The 22,001-nt window shown below is 42.2% G+C and overlaps 1 protein-coding gene across 3 annotated transcripts in view; it reads right to left on the bottom strand.

The window, feature by feature from the left end:
* Nucleotides 1–22,001, bottom strand: part of TIPARP (TCDD inducible poly(ADP-ribose) polymerase) — a 69,363-nt gene that overhangs the window by 30,055 nt on the left and 17,307 nt on the right. Inside the window, exons 1-2 of one of the 3 annotated variants that reach the window (XM_054040304.1) lie at nucleotides 4,923–5,301; nucleotides 1,455–2,454 (exon numbers count right to left, since the gene is read on the bottom strand). In XM_054040304.1, coding sequence (XP_053896279.1) covers nucleotides 1,455–2,392 — 938 coding nt within the window. In that variant the 5' untranslated portion in view covers nucleotides 2,393–2,454; nucleotides 4,923–5,301. Of the gene's footprint in view, nucleotides 1–1,454; nucleotides 2,455–4,659; nucleotides 4,847–4,922; nucleotides 5,302–22,001 lie in introns of those variants that run through there. The other 2 variants (XM_054040306.1, XM_054040305.1) reach the window with 2 other exon arrangements.

Below are 22,001 nucleotides of genomic sequence, written 5' to 3'. Positions count from 1 at the left end.
TTCTAAGAGCCTGTGTCCTGATCCTGCAATATAGAAGTAAATGGGAATTTTGCCACTGACTTCACTGGGAGTGGGATCAAGCCCAAAGTGAGAACTGAATCTGAAAAATATTTATCCTCGTCTTTGATTTTCAGAGAACAATAAACTGTCTATAGAGGAAACTAGGACTTCTAATATGCAGTATGATATTCCTAGGTGAAATTCCTAAAGTTGGAGAATAGCACTTTTAAAAGTTTTGAATAAGCTATTTGAACATGAATATTCTAAGTTATCACCAAACATTCTACACTGGTGAAATTTACACCATTCCTAAATCGAACAGACCAATTGTTTAATTTGAAAAGTTGCTTGGAATGTACTAATGAAAAATGTATGTGGAATGTATGTGGTTAACCTGGATTCACATTAACTGAGCATTATAAGTGATTCAGACAGAAATAATGCAGTAGTGCTTTCAGTCATTCTGTTGTCCTCTTTAAATAGCCAGAAGTGAGTAGTTTCTAATGCAGAGACAAATTTGAATTCAGGAGTTGATGAGCCAGTGTTGAACAATACAAGCCATTCCAACATTCTCTGTTGACCATATCAGTTACTATAGAATGTAAGCTTTCATTTTCAAATCTTCTAGATGTAAATCATGTGTGTCAGTCTTACTCAGCCTGCAAACAGGCATAAAATTAAATTCTTAGATTTGGTCAGTGCCTATTGACTAAAAAGGGAGTATTGCCAAGAACTTCAATGGGCACTTCTATTGACTTCAATGGGCTATGGACCCTAGGAGAGGTATGAAATGACCCCATTCATGTCAGGTGGCTGTTTCATTCAAGTCTGATAAGTATCACCTTGATCATATTAGCAGAGGTATTCAGATATTCCAGTACTGTGGACTGAATTTGGGATTAGAGACAGATCTTGAATAAGTAGATTATCACCATTCTTTTTCTCCCAACCTAAAATTCCCTTAAACATATGCTGTTCCCAGGTATTGTCAATGTTAGCCCAGTGATAAATAAACAAGGTGCTGCATGCTATAAAAGACCAAGACAGTCCCTTCCCTGAAAAATTCACAGTCTAAAAGTCAGATACAGAGAAAACAGGAGTGTATTTGGAGAGGAAGGAATAATTTAAGGGGCTTGGTAGTGGTGTGTCTCTGGAGGAGAGTGGAATATTACTAGTGTTTGAACTTTAACACTCAGCATATAAATGACAAAAAATGGTACTCTGCACAGGACCCAACTAGCTCAGTACAGGGAGACTACAGGCAATATTACCATACATTTCAGCAAATACTGGTATATTTTAATATCTGAAAAAACAAAAAACAAACAAAAAAAAAAAAACCACAAACAGTCTGTTCCCCAGATGTATGGGAAACAGCATTGACTTTTATTTTCCTTAATTGCTGTTTAGCTGCGTGCACTTGGCTTTGCTAGTAAGTGAATGCAATTACCTACCGGTACTTCACTTTGATCCTGTCATTGTCTGGGTTGCAGTAGAGTCTTTCCAGATGCTCTTGAGAGTCATTGGTCACACTTTGCCAGGTCTGAGTAGCAGTCCTCCTGATCTGCCAGTGATATGGCAACACAGTATGATGTTTGGGACAGTCACTGCCATAAATACAATTGCCCTGCAGAAAATCCACACAGATCTCTATCCCATCCTCCTGGTGGGTGTGATATTGCAGCTGATTCAAAAGTTCGAACACAAGATCAAGTGAAGCCTCCTCACTTTTGTCCTGGAAGAGCCCAGCATTGAATTCATCATTTGGGTTCAAATTGTACTGCATCAAGCAGCTATTCTCCTGGAATAATCCAGATGTGTAGCCTTCCAGTATCTTGTCTGGGCACACTGGACAGGCTGCAGCATCACTTGAGACTGAGTGAAAGGGGTGATGCTGGAATGATTCATTAGTGGAATCAGCAGCAGTCCCAGGATTGGTTTCTGATGGGAAGCCCTGAACCCCAGACTGAATCTCCTGCTCAGGGTGACCAGCGGGGGGATGAGTCTCTGGCATTTGACCTTGCACATCTGAAGCTCCTGGCATCAACACAGCCACATTGCTGCCCGGCTGGGGACAGGGGGCACTGAGTCCGAGGGCCTTTTTCACAACGGGTTCACATAAATTGCTATGACCTCCACTTTGGCCTCTGTGCACAAAGACCCCATCCAGGCTCCCAGCTCCCAGCAAACTAGTGAAGATTGGCCGCAAAGCCCTGAGAGTTTCTGTGTCCAGCCTCTTCTGCACTTGCTGCTTCTTCTTGAAGCAAGGCTTTACTGGTGGGATCTTATCAGACAGCCCTATCTGGGGGGGAAAGTCTTCTGAAGGAGGGCACTTCATCCCTGGACAGTGGGCCTGCTGCACAACACAGGCTGGCTCCAGTTCAGCATCCATCCGACACAGACTCTGCTCTTTCCAAATCACTTTCAAACTCCCAGAGCCTCACAAGAGCCAACCTAGGGCAGAAGGGAAAACAAGAGACAGTTAATCTCTAATTGCTCAAGGTTGACACAAACAAGATCACTCCTGGAGAGGAGCTCAGGCTGGCAACAGCAAACTCCTCCTCTTTCTGTGTCTGTGGGTAGCCCCCAGGCTTGTAAAGCATGAAACCAACTAAACTCAGACTAATTAATCCCAACCATACACTTGCAGTCTTCTCACACACAGTCTCAGAGACACACTCAGACATGCCCACAGACCGTGGAGAGGGCAGGAAAAACTGAGGTCCTTCTTCCCATCCTAATGCATATTACTAAACAGGGCTTTGGCTCATCATATTGTACAGAAGTAAGCATTGCCCTGTTCCTTCTCTCTCTGTTTCATATTATATATATATACACACACACACACACACACACACACAAACCCATCCAGAGATTCACACCCTCATACATACAATGCAATATGTCCCCACCATTTTTAACACACTCATTCTCTCTCTCTCTCTCTCTGACACATGTATTCTCACTCCATGCAGATACATTCTTTCATACAGTCTAATAAACCCCTATACACACAGTTTTAATGCTATGGTTGAAATCATGACCTCATTAAAGTCAATGGCAAAGCTCCCATTAACTTCAATACGGCCCAGGATTTCACCCTTAGTCTTTAAGCAGTACTGCAAATACTTACACACCACAGTTTCATACATCCTAGACACTCCCATTTTATGCCCAGATACAGCTTCACACAGTCCCACATGCCCATATACTCTCTCACAGTCTGACTCACACATACATACTGCACTCAATCACCCTTGTGTGACACACCAACAAGCTCACTTGCCTACTGCAGGGCTGTCCAGCCAGAACTGCACTGCTCAGGAAAGGACATCAAGGAGTGTGTTACTTTCTCAGGAATAAGGGAAACATTTGTAAAAAATGGAAAGGTCAATGATTTACAAGAGGGAAAAAAACAAATGTTTCCAAAACGCAAATACATAATTACATTTCTAGAGGGTTACTGGAAGACAAAATACGGATTTATTAGCCAAGAGTTTGATATTTGATTACATTTAAGTAAAAACTATTCAAACTCATCACATGTAGCCTAATATTGTACTGTTTAGTACATCAAAGATTATGATTTACTGAAAATATGCATTCAAATGGGAGTCGCTGATTATTCTGAAGTAAAACCCCTGAAAACCCAGATACGATCCAATTATTGTTTTCATGCTGAAGGTCTGTTCTACAAAATGATCTAGTTTTGGTTGCATACTTCTACAATAAAGTATTTATTGACAAACATTTCACATTAAATTGAGTGTAGTGTTCTCAGGACTGTCAGGAAAAATAAAATAAAAATAGGCAAATGCTGTCGTGTCCTCTGATTTTAGATTCTTAGGGTTACTTTGAAAGGTGACGCTACCAGTCTGCCAACTAGAACACAAGTTCAGCTGGAACACATTTTTACTTTTCCACAGTCACTATCAATCAGTTCTCCACTTGAACCATAAAATAACACCTTAAAGCTTCAAATAACTTCAAAGGGCCATCTGACTTAGGTTTAAACCCTCCAATACAAGAGCATCCAGAGTTATGGACGTTGCATTCTGCTACACCCAAGTTTAGCAGCCTGTGTGGTATGTAAGTGGTTCAGGAGCCTTATGCTGCCAGGGAACAACTGGGGGACTTAAAGACATTTTCAGCTATATCTTTAATGCTATTTCAATACTGCTACTGCTTACTCGACTACTTTTTGCATCTGTGCTATATTTTTAAAAGAACCGTTTATTTTATATTATAGAATTGGGTTCTTCGACATGTCTATAAAAGCAGAAACCAATGGGAATAATAAGCATCATAATCTGGAGAGATCTATATTTAGGCACCTCTCTAACATCACAAAATGACCAATCTTATTTTGAAATCATGTTGAACTCCAGTAGCTCTGCGTTGAGACCTTGCGTGCCATGTATCGGCACAGAGACAGGTCTCATGGGTTGCAAACTAAGCCCCTGACCATTAGGAACTGCCATCAGGGAAACCTACTGCCCTTCGCTTTGCTGAAGAACCAACTCCCCAGTCGCCCTAACAAACAAACCAGCCAAAGACACGGTTGGACTGGTCACCTGGGGACTTTCTGCCTCCTCCGGGGCTGCGCCTCCCAGGCAGCGAGCAACACAATCAGCAGCAACACAAAGTGCAGATCCTCACCAAGCTTTGACCTGCCAACCACACCGCTTTTGTCACCCTCTCGCAAACACGCCCGGAGCGGCCAACCCCGCGCTCAGTGAGAGGGAGGCTCCGGCATTCAGGATTCATTTCAAGGCACTTTTAAAACAAGACTCGTAGGCTGGTGACAAGGCTTCTACTGTCCGCCTGTTTCAATCGGACATTTACTTTCCCTCCGATCAATTGTTTTGACAATACCGGACTCTCCTGTCACAGCACAGCCCTGAAGTTGCTCTGTGGCTTACCCGACAGCCAGCAGCAGCGCCCGGGGTGAGAGGCAGGGAGATGAAGCGGGAGAGACTGCCTTGGCTTTTGTCAGCAGCGGAGTCGATTCACTGGGCTGCCGGGGCTCAGCTGAGCTGGGGCTGTGGAGAGAGCGACAGCCGCCTTCTTCCGCTTGCTCTCTGCAGCGTGTGAAGCTCATCTGGCTCTCAGAGCCTTCCCGCCTGCCGATCTGTACGTGACAAACCACCCATTCCGCTCTCAGGAGCCGCAGCGCCAGGGCCCTCCAGATCCCGCTGCTTCTCACATGTTACACTGTAGCTGTTTAAATATTGCTTCCTGAAAGCACTTGCCAGGCAGCTGCACGACTCGGGGAGGAGCTATGAAGAGGCAAAGGATCGGCTCCGCACCTCTCCATACCAGGAATCCAGACTCCTCCCTCCCTCCCTTTCTCCCACCCTGAGTGTGTGTGAGTGAAACAGGGAGAGAGAGAACGCTCCTGTTTGTTTGTATAGCTCGGATTCTGTACTCTCTGTGCGGCTGAAAGCCCCACGGGGGCTGACTGAAGGGTCACTTTGTTCTGGAGACAGACAGGGAGAGAAGTATGCACGGAAAGACTCCGTTTTCGGTCACATACTGAACAAATCATCATGTTTTAGTCCTCCCCTCCCCTTTTACTGTAATCAGAGCTGCGCTTTAAGCAAACAAACCACCCAACCAGTAAAACACAGAGAGCAGAACTGGAAGGTTCCCATAAAGTAATGATCCTGTAATTAACACACACACATCCACCCACCCACCCGCTGGACATAATTTCCTGGGAAAAGAGTCAGCTTCTCCCTGTAGCTTACAATCAGTGTCGGATCTGGAAGGACAAAAAGCAAGGGGCCAGGGGAAATGGGGAATGCAGAAGTAGAGAGGGAGTGATACTATTTACATTAACTAATATTAACAGGTTTGGCACAAAGCAAGTTCTCCTTTAGGTGTTTTAAATGAAATATCTTTAAAATAATAAATAAGCAGTGTGGAAGAAGACAGCCTTAAGTATATTTATCCTGTGTGTGTTGTTTTTAAAACTATTATAAAAATTATGTTCCTAAAATCCTTATCCTATGGTCAGGGCTGGTGCTACCATTAAGGCAAACTAGGCGGTCGTCTACAGCGCCAAGATTTGGGGGCACCAAAAAGCAGTGCCAATTTTTTTTTTACAGCGTTCCTGGGCTGGGCTGCCAGGCAGCGCGCTGATACGTGTGGCTCAGACTCCCTCTCCCAGCGCAGCGGCCACTCCACTTCTCCCGCCTCCCAGGCTTGTGGCGCCAATCAGCTGTTTGGCGCCGCAAGCCTGGGAGGGGAGGAGAATTAGAGCGGGGGCGGCGTGCTCGGGGAGGAGGCGGAGCAGAGGTGAGCTGGGATTGGGAGCTGCCACCCAGCTCCCCGGGGAGGTGGGGGAGCTGCTGCGGGGGAGGGCGCCTCAGGGCTGGGGTGGGGGCGCGCAAGGTGGCAGTTTCGCCTAGGGCGCGAAACTTCCTTGCACCGGACCGGCCCTGCCTATGGTGAGATGGACATTTGCTAACAAGCATTATTAGTCTATGCAAAGCAAGTCGAATATGCTTAAAAGTTTGGTAGTAATGAGGTAATTTAACAACACACAATAAAGAGATAATAGAAATCCTTGAGCATTTGATTTGTTACTGTTGGTTTTACAAATAATTTTAGATATAAAGGCCCCATCCTGTATTCCCTGTACACCACAAATTCCCACTGTAGCCAATGGGAGCTTAGGGTTTGCAAAGAATGTAGGATTAGGTCCCCAAATAGCTATTTATATGTGAATAAAATATGTGCTTAGATGTATATGTGTGTGTGAGAGAGATGGAAACTGCTTTCTTAAAACTAAATAAATGTAACATGACCTCAGTCCTCATGGTTTAGGACAGTGGCTCTCAACCTTTCCAGACAACTATGCTCCTTTCAGGAGTCTGATTGGTCTTGCATACCCCCAAGTTTCACCTCACTTAAAAACTACTTGCTTACAAAAATCAGACATAAAAATACAAAAGTGTCACAGCACACGATTACTGAAAATTGCTGACTTTCTCATTTTTACCACATAATTATAAAATAAATCAATTGGAACATAAATATTATTGTACTTACATTTCAGTGTATAGTATATAGAGCGGTATAAACAAATCATTGTCTGTATTAAATTTGAGTTTGTACTGACTTCGCTAGTGTAGAGTAGTTTGTTGTAAAACGAGGCAATATCTAGATGAGTTGATGTACCCCAGGAAGACCTCTGTGTGAGCATGCCTCTGATTGATAACCACTGGTTTAGGAGACAAAAACCCATGGATGAAATCCTGGACCCCAGTGAAGTCAATGGCAAAATTCCCATTGACTTCAATGGGGCCAGGATTTCACACCATGAATGATCAGATAAAATATAAGGGCCCTGCAATGAGCCACATGTGGATGGACTCATGTCTGTGTGGAGCCCCTGTGAAGTCAATGAGGCTCCATGTTGGCAGATCTCTGTACCAGGCAGAGACCCTTTTACTGTAATGGAGCACCATGTGGCACAGGAATGGGCCTGCACTGAGCTCATTGAAGAATTGGGGCTAAAGCCATTAATTAATATTTGGACAGCATTTTAAAGAGGAAAACATTATAGAAGTACTATTACTATAATATACAATAAATTTGTTTTTTTTTTCTGCATTTTTCGTGGGATATCTTTATCTCATATATTTTATATATGGTTTTGTAAATAATATGTTTCTAATTTTGCTTTTGTGCAGCAGCAGTTACCATGCTGTCATTTTTTGTTGCTATACTTTGTGCATGTGCCAGAACATGACGGATTAGTTCAATATGCTGGTGCCATTGGTTGAGATGTTTCTATGGTGAGTCATATACATATATTTGATTAGTGGGTTTCAGCAGAAGGCCTGGCTATGTGTCCATCAACTTTAAGGGACTTAATAGCACCAGAATTCCATTTACCTGGGGGGTAATTAACTCCCCAGATATAGTGAATTATAATGAGGTAAGTAATACAACATACAGTCATTGTAGTGTAATTAATATTTTTTTTTTTAGACAAGGGCTCAATCCTTCACTCCTTGTGCACCCAGATACCTAGTTACTTTAGTGAGAGTTCTGGACCCAGAGGAAAATGCAGGATTGGGCCCCAAAATTATATAGGTGATTTTTAGATTAAATAACTAACCTCAGACTTTAATTTGAAAATGTATTTTAAATGCAGAGAGAAAAACTATTCTGTGTCATTGCTATATTAAAACTAAGAGATTTCTCTTCATGAGCTGGGGGCTGACTTAATTTGAGAATAGCATATTAAAGAGTGGATTATAAGGGTATCCCATCTGTAGCAAAAATGAAACACAAATCTTCATTATAATTATTATTACATGTTTATGGAGCGCTGAGTGTCCAAAATATTACACAGGATCAAGCCTTTAGTCTTTGTAACTACACTATACTTTGACTAACAAAACAAGAGCTTTACAACGTGCAGGCAATGAGAATATGGAACATGTTGCCATGTCTGCAATTATGTCAGACTGAACTAACTACACAGCTCAGTTTATTTTTTAAAAACTACCAACACAGAAATTATCTAATTGGTTTGGAACTGCATATTTTATATGTAAGCTATAAATAACACATACGGTCAAACTCTGTACTTAGAGAAGCATGCACAATTCCCATTCATTTCAGTGAGGTTGACAGAGTGTAACTCAGGTAAGAATTTGGCCCAGAATATCTATCTTTCTGTAGATAGACACATAATTTAAGGAGATACAGCCTGGCACAGTGCAGGATCACACAGCACTTTCTGAGGCTACACAGCATACAAAGAGAAACCCTGACCACCATGAAGATATGATCTCATTTCTATTTACATGTTTCCAGCCCTTGGCAATAGCAAGTGTGCTTTAATTAATTCTTTCAAATGGTAAAATGCATCAGAGTGCTGTAATTAATGATTTTGACATCCAAGTAATGGAATACTCAATATGTGCACTTCATTTCTATATTGGAGTCAGAGAGGAAGCTTCTCAGCTTTAGACTCAAATGTTCCAATTTAAAAAAATAAAATAAAAAGAAGGGTTCAGGCTCCAACATGCATCCTTCTGATAAAAATAAAATCTCCTTGACATTTGAATACTTGCAGAATGACATGTATAATTTCCCAAAACACCACATTAAGCTGATCTTACTGCCATGGAGGGAAGCTAAAGTGGGTGCAACTTGGGAGAATGTTGCAGAAGGAGAAGGGGGAGCAGCAGATGTGCTGCTTGCTTCCTTCCCTCTTATGGCCCTCTGAAATTCAAATCTACACAACTGGGGCTCTGTAGATCTGGGCGCGGTGAAGAAGGGTGAGCCAGGAGCCAAGAAAGAATCACTTTGTGGCATGCTTCTATCCTAACTCAATTTACTTCTACTGGCTATCCCAGCAAAAGAGAGTGCTCATTATTTCTTTTCCATGGCTTCTACCCCAGCCTACAAGATGAATGGTAAGTACAACCAATGGCAGCAAGGCTCACAATGGCAGCAAGGCTCACAAAAGACCCCTCCTGCCTAGGGTTGCCAGGTGTCTGGTTTTCGACCGGAAAGTCCGGTCGAAAAGGGGACCTGACAGTGTCCAGTCCGAACTACTGACCGGACACCAAAAGTCCAGTTACCTCAGTAACCAATCACAATTGGCTTCCGTTCTGCTGCTGGGAGAGCAGGAAGAGCAGCTGCTGCTGGAGCTGGAGGAGCACTCGGGAACTTCCTTGTTCTGGTAGAAAGAGGTGCCGGTGGCTGACACCTAGGGGAGGGATCCTTGAAGGGCAGGACATTTGAGGATCGATACCGGTGGCTGGGCTCACTGCCAGGGTCACCTTCTTAGCCTCCTTTGTGCCCCGCCTCTGGTGTGCTGCCCAGTCACCCCTTCACCCCCAAAGCGTGGCACTCCCTCCCCTGTCCTGCCCCAGTCACACACTCCCACACAGCTCTCCCTCCCTGATCCTGCCCCAGTCACCCCTCTACCGCTCAGCTGGCAGGGGGAAGGAGGTGGAGAGAGCAGCAAATGATGAGAGGTGGGTAGGGGAAGAGGAGTGGGGGGGCCTCGAAGGAAGAGGTGGAGCAGGGGTGGGGCATTGGGGGAAGAGGTGGGGCAAAGGGTAGGGGAGCTTCTGGCACTCAGTGTCTGGTTTTCACAAATTAGAAAGTTGGCCATCTTATTCCTGCCATGGAGGCCCTACAATAAAAAAAGTCTGATTAATCACATGGATGGTGGGGGCATGTATGTGTTCTGTCTGTGTGTGTTCTCAGGATCCAACGAGCTTGCAAGCCACTTCTTTCACCTCACTCTGCAATCCCATCCGCTTGATCTGGATGCTGCAGAAGAAACTATGAGAGGAGATGCTCAGATTTTTTCCTCCTCCTATTGCTTTTCAGGGGAAACAGAGTTGTCCTAGAGAATTTGAAAATACAGCAACTTTTTGAGCTACATGCTCCTACTTGTAATAAAAAGGTGCAAAAAGGGCTAAAATTCCCAGAACATGACTATCAAACTGAGCTGTGTTACTAAATAGGTATTGTGCCATCAAGTCAGGTAGAAACAATGTTAGTAATAACCAGCAGTGGGTGGTGCCAGAAACATCTACTAAAAAGATTAAAAACCCATAGCTAAACTTTTGGGGATGCTATGCAGCAGGGCTCTACTACAGGAGCTGTTGGGCAGAAACTGCAGCAAGGGGCCATGCCATATGAAAACATACAGCAAACTTTTCCAAATCCCTTGCTGTCTGCGATCAGTTTCCCATCACTTCACACACCATTTACAGATGGTCTGTATATGCTTAGACACCCTCAGAAACATTTATCTTTGGCCACACCAAGGTGCAAGATTTTTGCTAACAGCAAGTTAAGTCAAAGCAGCATTAACTTATCAGATTTCTTCAGTGATTTAGGTCATGATCTTTTAAGTGTATAGGAGATTTGACAATTACTTTTACAGGAGCAAGACAGGATCCTTTCTTTATTTTTCCAGAGCTAACACTCTGGATTTGTCCCACCCACTCCAAGACTTCTTCAGATTATGCCTTCTTTCTGAAGTTGTTAGATCTTTTCCAGATTGTCCACAATCTGGTATGTCAGAATACTACATAGGAGATTTTAGTTTATGCATAGAACTTGGAGGCAGACTTCACAGCATGTTACTATACTTTCCAGGGCACAAGCCATGGAAGCATATGGCCCTAAGTTTTTAAACACATTTTTTACTGACTTCTTAATAATTAGGAAAACAAGTTAGTGACGCGAAAAATACTTTCATCTTTTAAGATACTTTTCCCAACTACATTATCTAGTTTAGTCATTTGCCTGAAACTTTATGTGTTTACATTTTCATTTTCTCAAATATAGGACCAGTGAACTTTGAAACCACTGAGAAGAAAAGGCTCTGAATGAAGGTCTTGTTTAGCACATATCTCTGTATAGCACCTGAGCCGGTCCCTTCAGATAAAGGTGTTGCAAGGTCAGCATGCAAACCAGTTTGTACAGTCAGAAGGCTACGTTCCTTTGTGAAATTACAGAGTGATCATGAGTGAGTGCAACACCTTTATTATTTTAAGAGCTTAGCTACTAGTAACAGAAGCTCAGTGGCTAACACCCATACTAAGAAAGCCCAAATAATACTGAAGTTCATATAGAAAAGTAGTTTTAGGTTACTTGTAAAACTTGGACTCACCCGGTGCTTTTCAGCTGAGGATCTTAAAGCATTTTACAAAGGTCAAGCTTCACAATATCTTTTGAGCATTATTGTTCCCACTTTGTATTTTGTAGATTGGAAATATAGGTTAAGTGATCTCCCAAGTTTATACAACAAGTCAATAGAAGAATCAAGAATACAGCTCAAGGATGGGATCTTGTCTCAAATGAAGGCAATGGCAAGATTCCCAATAACTTTAATAGGGCCAGAATTTCACACAAGGATTCCTGTATCGTTTCCTTGATCTAACCGCCATATCATATTTTTCATTTACTGTACATAGTAATTTTCACAACTAGCTCTACAAGTGCTTTAAAAAATGGGAAAGTATCATTATTGTTGTAAAGCGCTTTGAGATCTACTGAGCCAAAATGCTATCTAAATATAAATATTATCAATATTACACAATTTAAATGGTCTGCTGTATATTTTTACCAGAAAGAGAAAATGAACACAGAGCAGTGACTCACCCAAGGTCAAACAGCAAACCACTGACAATGGGAATGGAAACTAGGTCTCCTGACTCCCAAGTCTACTGCCCTTTCATCATTGTAAAGGATTCTGTAGAATTGCCTTTTTTCTTTGCTGTGTAGCAGCTCTTATGAAAAGGTGGTAGAAAGTGAGAGAAAGGAATGGATAAACTTCCTGTTCTCTTTAATTAAACCGCTGAGTAGCTACTAATTATTTATTTACAGTAAGAGGTGTAGCGTACAAAGCCATAATTACTTTAATATTTTATCAAAACTCTCCTGTCAGCATTTCACATCCATTAAATATAATTTGCTAATGTTTAAAAGCTTTGTATAAATGAGATGTAAATACATTGTGCAGAAGCCAAGGAGTGAAGCTAACTATCCAAGGAAATAATTAATCTATACAAACTAATATTTATTAACAAGCTGTCACTCTGTATAAAGTAATCAAATAGATGGTATCTTTTGAGGCCTGTGCTTAATGGCCTCAAAAGGTACCATCTCATTAACCTCTGAGGATAGGACAAGAAGCAATGGACTTAAATTGCAGCAAGGGCAGCTTAGGTTGGATATTAGGAAAAACTTCCTAACTGCCAGGATATTTAAGCACTGGAATAAATTGCCTAGGGAGGTTGTGGAATGTCTGTCATTGGAGATTTTTAAGAGCAGGTTAGACAAACACCTGTTAGGGATGCTCAAAATAATACTTAGTCCTGCCATGAGTGCAGGGGACTGGACTAGATGACCTCTCGAGGTCCCTTCCAGTCCTACAATTTTATGTTTCTAAATGCTAATATTAACCCCAGTAATAATATGAATGCCCCAGCCCTGTTCTGATACGGACATGTGCCAGCAAGTCAGGTTATATACATTCCAAGAGAAAAGGAATGTTAATTATGCAGACATTAAACAAGTTAACAACTGGAAAATGAAACTCTGAGATATCTCAGTTCATAATGTCAGTGAGAGGTGCTGAATCTGGTAGATGATCTAGTTTTTGGGACTCTAATTTATTTGGGTCCATTTTTAGTGCAAAATACTTCATAGTCTGGGTTTTGTAATATTTAAAGATTGCCACTTTTAAAAAAAAGAAATTATAGCACTTTCTATAAATAAATAATGTGGACCTCTGGCAAACTCCAGTTCCTGGATGTCTATTTCCACCAGCCCTCTTTATCCTAGCCTTGATAATTGCAACCCTACAGGCTGTGATTTTAATTTTTGTTTTTCAAAAATCAAACGATGTGATTGGAATGCTCACATGAGGGAAAGGAAATGAAGAAGATGAAGATCAGTTCTGAATGTAATGGAGATCCGCAGGAGGAAGGCAGCAAAGGTTTGTGAAATATGTCCAGGGCATTAGCTTTAGCTTTGGTGCCACCTAGTGGGCGAATCTTGACCTTCTCTACACTGATCATTTTCATAATTTTTCCCAATGTTGCTTTAATGTAGCTGAAACTGCAAGGTCCAAACAGGATGAGGTGAGATTTTCAAAAGCTCTCAGCATTAGCCTAAAATTGTTTCTAAGTCTGCTTCCAATCTGAGTGCTTAGCATTGACCTACCTCTGCTCCTCCTGGGAGCTGTGACAGAGTGAGAGTAGTCTAGGACAGGCTCACCACTCTGTATTTTGTAACCATCCCACTCCCTGCATGGGCCAAATTGGGAGACAATTGATTAGGACTGGGTGATTAACCAGTTAACAAGGGGATTCAGCTTACTAGCTGGGGACTGTTAAATGGGGGACAGGAAGGAAGGGCAAAGGAGACCAGGATCTCAGAGAGGTGAGACCTCTCATCTCCTGTGCCAAGGAGGTAGGCTGAAGCTTGGTAAAAGTCTTATGGTGATGGGACATGAAGCTACATAAGACACAGTAAATAAAGTACACCATGATGAACTTACATAACAGTATCAAGTATCAGAGGGGTAGCCGTGTTAGTCTTTATCCACAAAAGCAATGAGGAGTCTGGTGGCACCTTAAAGACTAACAGATTCATTTGGGTATAAGCTTTCATGGGTAAAAAACCCGCTTCTTCAGATGCATGGATGGACTCCTGTACAAGAGTCATTTACTTCAATGGCAGCAGAGTTAGGCCAACATTGAGTGCTTTTGAAAATGCTACCCCTATTAACGATATACCTGACAATACATAAAAAAGAAGTAATTACTTGCCCTACTTGTACCCCATTGCTGACTGATGCAGTCACAAATCTCATATAGTTCAGTAGTATCGTATATCTGATTAACACGTGTTGTCTTTTGGGAGGACAGCAGAGTCCTACTGCAGCAATAGTTTTGAGCAGACACTTCTGTTAACCCATCAGACACACAGATTATTCGAATTTCTGGTACTATCCACGAGCAAGTCTACAATCAGAATCAAGTCTCAGACTAGTCTGTTTCCTTCTGTGCCACCTATTTGGTCTTCCTGTGTAAATGGAAAAAGTTGGCTAATTTAATTTGTATTTTTAAATTAAGAGTTCAGATGAATTAAAAATAAATACACGCGTATGATTATTTTTTTTTTTTGTATACAATATAAGCCTGATTTTCTTTTCATTTATACTGATGGACACCAAGAGCAATTCCAATGAAGTAAATGGAATTACCCCATCATAAAACCACAGTGAGTGAGAACCCTGTGGTATCTAGAGTTGTAGGAGCTCAGCCCTTGTGCTAGTATGTAACCACATCAAAAGTGTGTTTCCCCTTATGCATCATAAATTCCACATTACCATTCGTGCTCAAAATCTCGTATCAAGAATGTGACCCAGCTATGCATTTATTTTTAGCGAATAAGGTCTTGAATGCTTAGTGAAACCACTGTATTACCCAAAATATACAGTGCACACAGATACAATATACATTTTCTGATCACTCTTTTCTGGCTTGCTCATAAGAAGTATCTGTGTGTATAGTCTGATTCATTTGTGGGAATGTGGAATTAATGATTCAGACAGTCTCTACCCTGAAAATATTTAGCTGTTAATCTTTTTTTTTTTTTTACAGACACATCTTGCTATTTTAGGGTTGCGGTCTGAGGACTGTGTGCCTTGAAGCACACTGGCCTATATATCTGCAAGATGATCCAATGTTTTCAATTTATCAGTACAATGAAACGTACTGATTTTTGGAAATACGTAATTAATTTCTGTTGTAATTTAGATATCAATTCTGCCATGGGAGTTGGTCACCTGAAAAACGTCTCCAAATTCTGAAAAGTTTGCCCACTCCAGTACAGTGCAAAACTCAATCATCTCAACCATGTATTCTAATACAGGTCTAACAACATGGTATTTCATCAATATGAGAGGGACCTTTAAATAAAATTCATGTCTACTCACCAAAAGAGAATTTATAAGGACTTTACTACACACAAAAATTGCACTAATTTATCTACATCAGTTTAGAAATTGGGTGGGCACTTTCTAAACCAATTTAACAGTGTCCACACAAGGGGATTACACCAATTTCACTAAATCAGTGCAATCCCTTTGAGTGGACACTGTCAAATGGGTTTAAGAATGCCTTATATCCATTTAGCTGTATTCGTAAACTAAACCAATATAGGGCACACAAACCGATTTAGTTAAATCTGCACAACTTTTGTGTTTAGACATGGGCTAATTCTATGCTACATGTGACCTCTTTCTAATAGAAGGGTCCTATCACATGGTAAAAATGATTGTGTGGATGGCAGCCCCATGTTTCCTTTCATGTAGGCTGGTGCCTATTTAAACTAAACTGAGTTGGAACATTCTTGGTTTTATAGTTCACTTTAATTTATGTCAAATAACACTAACTTAGAAACACTTCCAAGAATTTAAAGAACTAACCTGAGTAGGTGAGTTACTGTCTCACATATAAGTAACAGTCATTCACTAATCATAGTTTCAGTGAATTCAAAAGTGGCCATCTGGAAGATGGCAGCACTGCAGTATATTGTGTCTGACAATGACTGCTAACACTTTTGTTACTATAGCAAATATTTAATAGAGCTTCAGTTGCTAAATCAGAGGCTAATTCTGAAAAGGCTCTGCATGAATAGTCCTTTACACCTATGAGGCATTCCACCAAAGTTTCGGATCCGACCCACCAGCCGTTTTAAGCCAGCCCTCGAGGTCCCGCTGGGGAGCGGAATCTGGGGCTTGACCAGCTGGAGTGCTCCAACCGGGGAGCAGGGTTGGGGGCTGCTCCAACTGGCTCCTGGAAGCCACAGCATGGCCCTGTTCCGGTGCTCCAACCGGGGAGCAGGGTTGGGGGCTGCTCCACGTGGCTCCTGGAAGCCACGGCATGGCCCCCTCTGGTGCTTCAGCCGGGGAGCAGGGTCACGGGTCGTTCCATGCGGCTCCCAGAAGCAGCAACATGGCCCCCCTCCACTCCTACCCGCTCCAATGGCCCCCTCCAGCGCTCCAATGGGAGCTACAGGGGCGGTGCCTGCGGACAGGGCAGTGTGCAGAGCTGCCTGGCCGCATCTCCACTTAGGAGCCAGAGAAGGGACATGCCACTACTTCCGGGAGCCACTTGAGGTAAGCGCTGCCCTAAGCCTGCACCCCTAAGCCTCTCCCCATGCCCCAACCCCCTGCCTCAGCCCCGATCCCCCTCCCACTCTCCAACCCCCTCAGTCCCAGCCCAGAGCACCCTCCTATACCCCAAACTCCTCATCCCCAGCCCCACCCCAGAAACAAATCTAGGACCTCATCCTGCCATCCTTATTCAGAACTGAGTAAAGTCTTTATTTGTCTGAGAAAACAATGCGGGGCCTCATTTTTGGTGTAAACTAATCTAGAAGGCACAAAGGGTAAATTTTCAGCAATATATGTTTGTGTAGGGGTGAGGGGAAAAATTAATCACACACAAATCCTAAATTAGGGCCAAATGCTCTCCTTACTTAGGTCCAGGTTTAGCCCATTATTACATGAAGAGATGCCAGCTGCAAAGTCCAGATTTGGATTTAGATCTGAAGTTAACCAATGTTCAGTGGTGTTTGGATTTCTAGTTTTGGTTCAGGACATTAATACAGGAGTCTCTGATAGAGGCAATCAGAACCAAAATGAGCGGAAATTCATCACTATCCGGGATTACATACAATTTTCCTCAAGAAAGGATGACAGAAAATGTCTGAAAGATAAAGGCGCTCAGGCCAAAACGGGCTTATTACGGTGTCTACACTGCAACTAAGACGTGTGATTGCAGCACATGTCCACGCTAGCTTTGATCTAACTAAATCAAAGCTAGCTTCTCTCATAATAGCATTGTAGCTTTGGCAGCAGGGGCAGCAGCATAGGCTAGCTGTGAGAGTACATATTCAAGACCCTGGGCAGAGTTGTACTCAGGGGGCTAGTTCATGCCATTGGCCATGCTGCTGCGGCTACACTGCTATTGGTAGTCAAGCTAGCTGTGATCTAGATATGTCTACATGTGCTTCAAACACACCTCCCAATTGCAGTGTAGACATACCCAATGGGCATGTATACACACTACAGACTGGAGCTCGGGCTCTGAAGCCCTGGAGAAAGTGAGGGGTGGGCTTGAGAACCCACACCACGTCAAAGCAGTCTACACGGCTATTTTTAGAGCACTAGCACGTGCCCTACTAGAACAAGTCTATAGACCTGGACTTGGAGATTTTCTCCCAGATGCAGTGTAGATATGCTTTTAGTGGCCAACACAGTCCACAGACGGTGAGGTTAGAACAAATAGCGTATTACAAAGATAAAGGAAATGATGGAAGTCCAAGAAGTCATGCCTGTGTGAGGAAGGACTTAGTGGTGAAATACTTATTGAAACCAAGTAAAAGATACTGCATTTGTGCCTAAGCAATGACTCTTTTGGAGGAACAGAGCAGGACAGAGGATTGCCAGACAGGAAAACTAATGGCTGCTAAGTCAGCCAAGTGCACCTCTTATCTTAGGATGCTTATTAAAGGGTAGCTTTCAGTCAACAGAAAGAGGTGGGTACTTTTGGTATTAGTGGTATTATGAATGTGATTCAGTTTGAAAATATATCATACTGGAACAGAGGTCACAAGCTGAGACCTAAAACTTGATTGCACAGGTGCAGGAAATCTGTAGGAAACACTCAATGAATTCTTGCTGATCATATTAAAATAACCGAGTTTCATCTTTAAACTGATTTGAAGAGAGGAGCATTTGACAGGATTTGTTCCTAATGCAATAGAAAAAAATATTACTGATATGGATTTTCTGTTCTAAAAGCAGGATAGATGCACTGCTAGCTCACATTCTGCAGCTGGCTGGAATAAAATAAGTAGTTCTAAAATATCAGTAGTCTAGATTTTATGTTCTGTGATTTACTCACTCATGTTAAAAAGGGAAAGAACAGAAAGAGCATATTAAAGTCCACGTCAGGGACATATGGTTTGTTATGTTATATGGGTGTGGACCCTAGCAACTTCCACACTGGACACCATATTTTATACAGTCTCTAAGATAGTTCAAATTGTGCAAACTTCATTGGGATAGTATATTTCACCAAAAAGGTGACATCTGTTTAATCACAGATGGGATTTTCATAGCTCTCCCAGAGGATGTATTCTAGTTCATATTTCTTTTTTGGCACAATTGTTAAAGTTGGAATTTGATAACCCTAGCCTAAAAATCTTTAGCTATACAGTATTTTAATTAAAACTATATCATTATACAAGATGTGAGCAATTGTCATAACAAAGGACAGAGTCATATAATGGACTATAAGAGGTACAGAAATGTTCTAATGTAAATGCTGTGTGATCGCAAACATGATTCTACTCAATCTGTTCACTACATAAGCCTCTTCAATTTCAGTTTTTAAGTTGTTTAACATTTCCCAGGAATTCATCAGATTTTTCAAAGTTTTGGCCCAAGCGAGGGGGGCATGGGGGCGTCATTTGAGCTCCCCGCCTCAGGTGCCAAAATGTTGTGGGCCGGTCCCGACTGGCAGGCTGTAGCTTTAAGTAGAGCCTTGGTTGGAACAAAACTCCATAAAGGTTGTGTGTTCACTTTCAATTGTGTCATATTTGTATGACAAAAAATAAATCAGGAAACGAGTCCAAGGTGTTTGGTCAAAACTACTGGAGTTTATTGCTTTTCCCTAAGGGCCTGAGTGCAGTGTACTGAGCACCGCCTGTGAGAGCTGAATGCTCTCAACTCTGAAACCCCGGGGAATAGAGGACACTTAGGAGGAGCTCAGCACCTGGCAGAATTACTCCCTATGTACTTCGATTTCACTACATAACATTTTTTATTGAGCCATGAGCAGCCTCATGTTGATCTCCTGAATGTTTCAGTAAATAAATTCTGAATAACTGCAAGAGTCCAACTACTCCAGAAACATGTAACCTTTTAGGACTTTTATGACCCTTCTGCATGAGTTTTTTTTTTTTTTTTCTTCTGACTGCACATAAGTGATATGTGTAGGATTGAGCACTCCTTCTGTTGTTTGAAATTACTCCCATGAAAAGAAAAACTCAACAACAGCCGTTTCCTTTCTGAACACCTTTGCCTTTGGTTCAAAACAAAGTCACATCCAATACAGAGTCCAGTCACAACCCTGCAAGATTTACTCTCATCAGCAGTCCCTATTCATGTAAGTAATGCCATTGAAATTAATGAGACTACAGGCCTAAGGACTGCTCTCATAAGGTCTATTTGCATGAGGAAAGATTTGCAAAATCAGACCTATAGTTTTGATATTAATCACTGTCTGAGAGAAATGGATCTGTGCAAAAATTTTAATTTACATTTCTGGTGAAACAGTTAAAAAAAAAAAATGTTGTGGGCCGGCCCTGACTGGCAGGCTGTAGCTTTAAGTAGAGCTTAATCATTTTTCATTGATTTTGCCAAAATTGGAACATAGTGCAAAGGTTATTCCTCCTCTTCTGTGTTTTGCTATTTTCCTAAAAAAAAAACCCAACCTAATTTATTTTTTAGAAACAATAATCTTTTTTTCCCTGTAAAAACTGTGAATTTTCATCTGGGGCATGTGTCTTAGAAAATTGTCATTTTTCCTCCAGGGTAGAATTTTAATATTTTTCTTTCTACTAAAGTTTGTTTGCTAGTATAACTGGCAAGTTTTTGCCCATCAACTAGTTCCCACATTGTCACAAACCTATGAAAAACCTCCAAGCTTGCATATGGCCAAGCCGTTATTGCTTATGTATGCAAAAGGAGAAAGGAAGACTAGTTTTAGGCCATATGTCATAATCTTCATTAGCATCTGGTAAAAAAATGCCGACCTATAGCTAAAATTCTAACACTTTGTCCTTTACTCAAACCATCATAGAAAATCAGAGACACAACAGCATAAGGAAACTTTGGAAGATCAGCTGAGACTTGTTGCCTGAATTACTCTTCACCTCTTAGTCCCTGATCATGCAAGCAGATCCAGTTGCAGGATCAGGACCTTAGTTCAGTCTTGTCTAAACTACAAAATATCTCCCACCCTGAGAGGGTTTTCATGCACAGTTCTTGAAAATCTTTTCAGTTAACAGTTCATTTTGTCTGTCTATGCATTTATGCCATGCACATCATTCCTGGTCTCTGAGGCTTAGTCTACACTACCCCCCTAATTCGAACTAAGGTACGCAACTTCAGCTACGTGAATAACGTAGCTGAAGTCGAAGTACCTTAGTTCGAACTTACCTTGGTCCACACGCGGCAGGCAGGCTCCCCCGTCGACTCCGCGGTACTCCTCTCGCCGAGCTGGAGTACCGCAGTCGACGGCAAGCACTTCCGGGTTCGACTTATCGCGTCCAGACTAGACGCGATAAGTCGAACCCAGAACTTCGATTTCCAGCCGTCGAACTAGCTGGTAAGTGTAGCCAAGGCCTGAGTGCCTTCACATAGGAATATATAGTGAAATAGTGAGAGACCCTTAATAATAATGTGATGAATCCTGCACATAGCACTCTCAAAAATTTAATGCAGAGCTAAGGTTGTGTAGTGAGTGACAATTGCATATTTCCTGGTTTTCAGACGTTTAAGTTTGTTTTTCCATAATTCTTTATTTCTTGGTTTTCAGAGGTTTAAGTGGAGGTGCATTTCACATTCTAGAATGGTACAAGTCACTGACGACCAGCCTTAACTCTGCATTAATGAAGGTTTTGGGCAGTGAATGTTGTTTTTTGAAGCAGTGGTGGTAGTGAGGGAGGCATGGTTGAGGGGCGTTGTGTGTGTCTGAAGGAGGAGTGAGGATTGATGGCTTTCCCTGGGAACACCACACGACAACTCAGACCCAGCTCTGCCCACCTCCTGGGCCCTCCATAACCCAGTAGGACTGGAGGGCCATGGGGAGGAGGGAATGTGATAACCGATGGACTGTGAGGAGCAGAGCTACCTGCAAAGGCAGCAGGGGGAAGGTAAGAGAGCTTCAGACTCTACTCCACCCTTGGGGAGGGGAGGGAGGCTAATGTAAGGGGAAAGGCCTTTTCAGCCTAGGAGGATTTCAGAGTTGTAACATACCCCATTCATCTCAATGGAATGTTCTCAGCTGAATAAGAATATAGGGATGAATATAGCCTGGCCCAGTAGCTCAGAGAGATTTGAACTGACCCATTCATCTCAATGGTGTTCTCTGCCCGCCTCTCCCAAAGTCTACTCCAGCTCTGCTGTTGAATACCAGTTTTCAAGACAATCTTTGTATACAGATGGATTTTAGAGCAATTTGAATATTAAAATATAAAAATCCTTATTGGAGGGGCAGTCTGTAGCTGATGTATTTGAACACCTGGACAAAATGACTCCAATTTGCACAACCAAGAACACCCTTTCCCTGATAATCTCACCATGCTTGTGAATTTTACAGCATTTTGAAAATTAAAAGAAGCTCATTTTGTGGGGATCCGGA

Source organism: Malaclemys terrapin, chromosome 9 (genome assembly GCF_027887155.1).
Source record: "Malaclemys terrapin pileata isolate rMalTer1 chromosome 9, rMalTer1.hap1, whole genome shotgun sequence".
In the NCBI taxonomy this organism is placed as follows: Eukaryota; Metazoa; Chordata; order Testudines; family Emydidae; genus Malaclemys; species Malaclemys terrapin.
The sequence above is the reverse complement of the archived record's forward strand: the minus strand, read 5'-3'. Positions and strand labels throughout refer to the sequence as shown.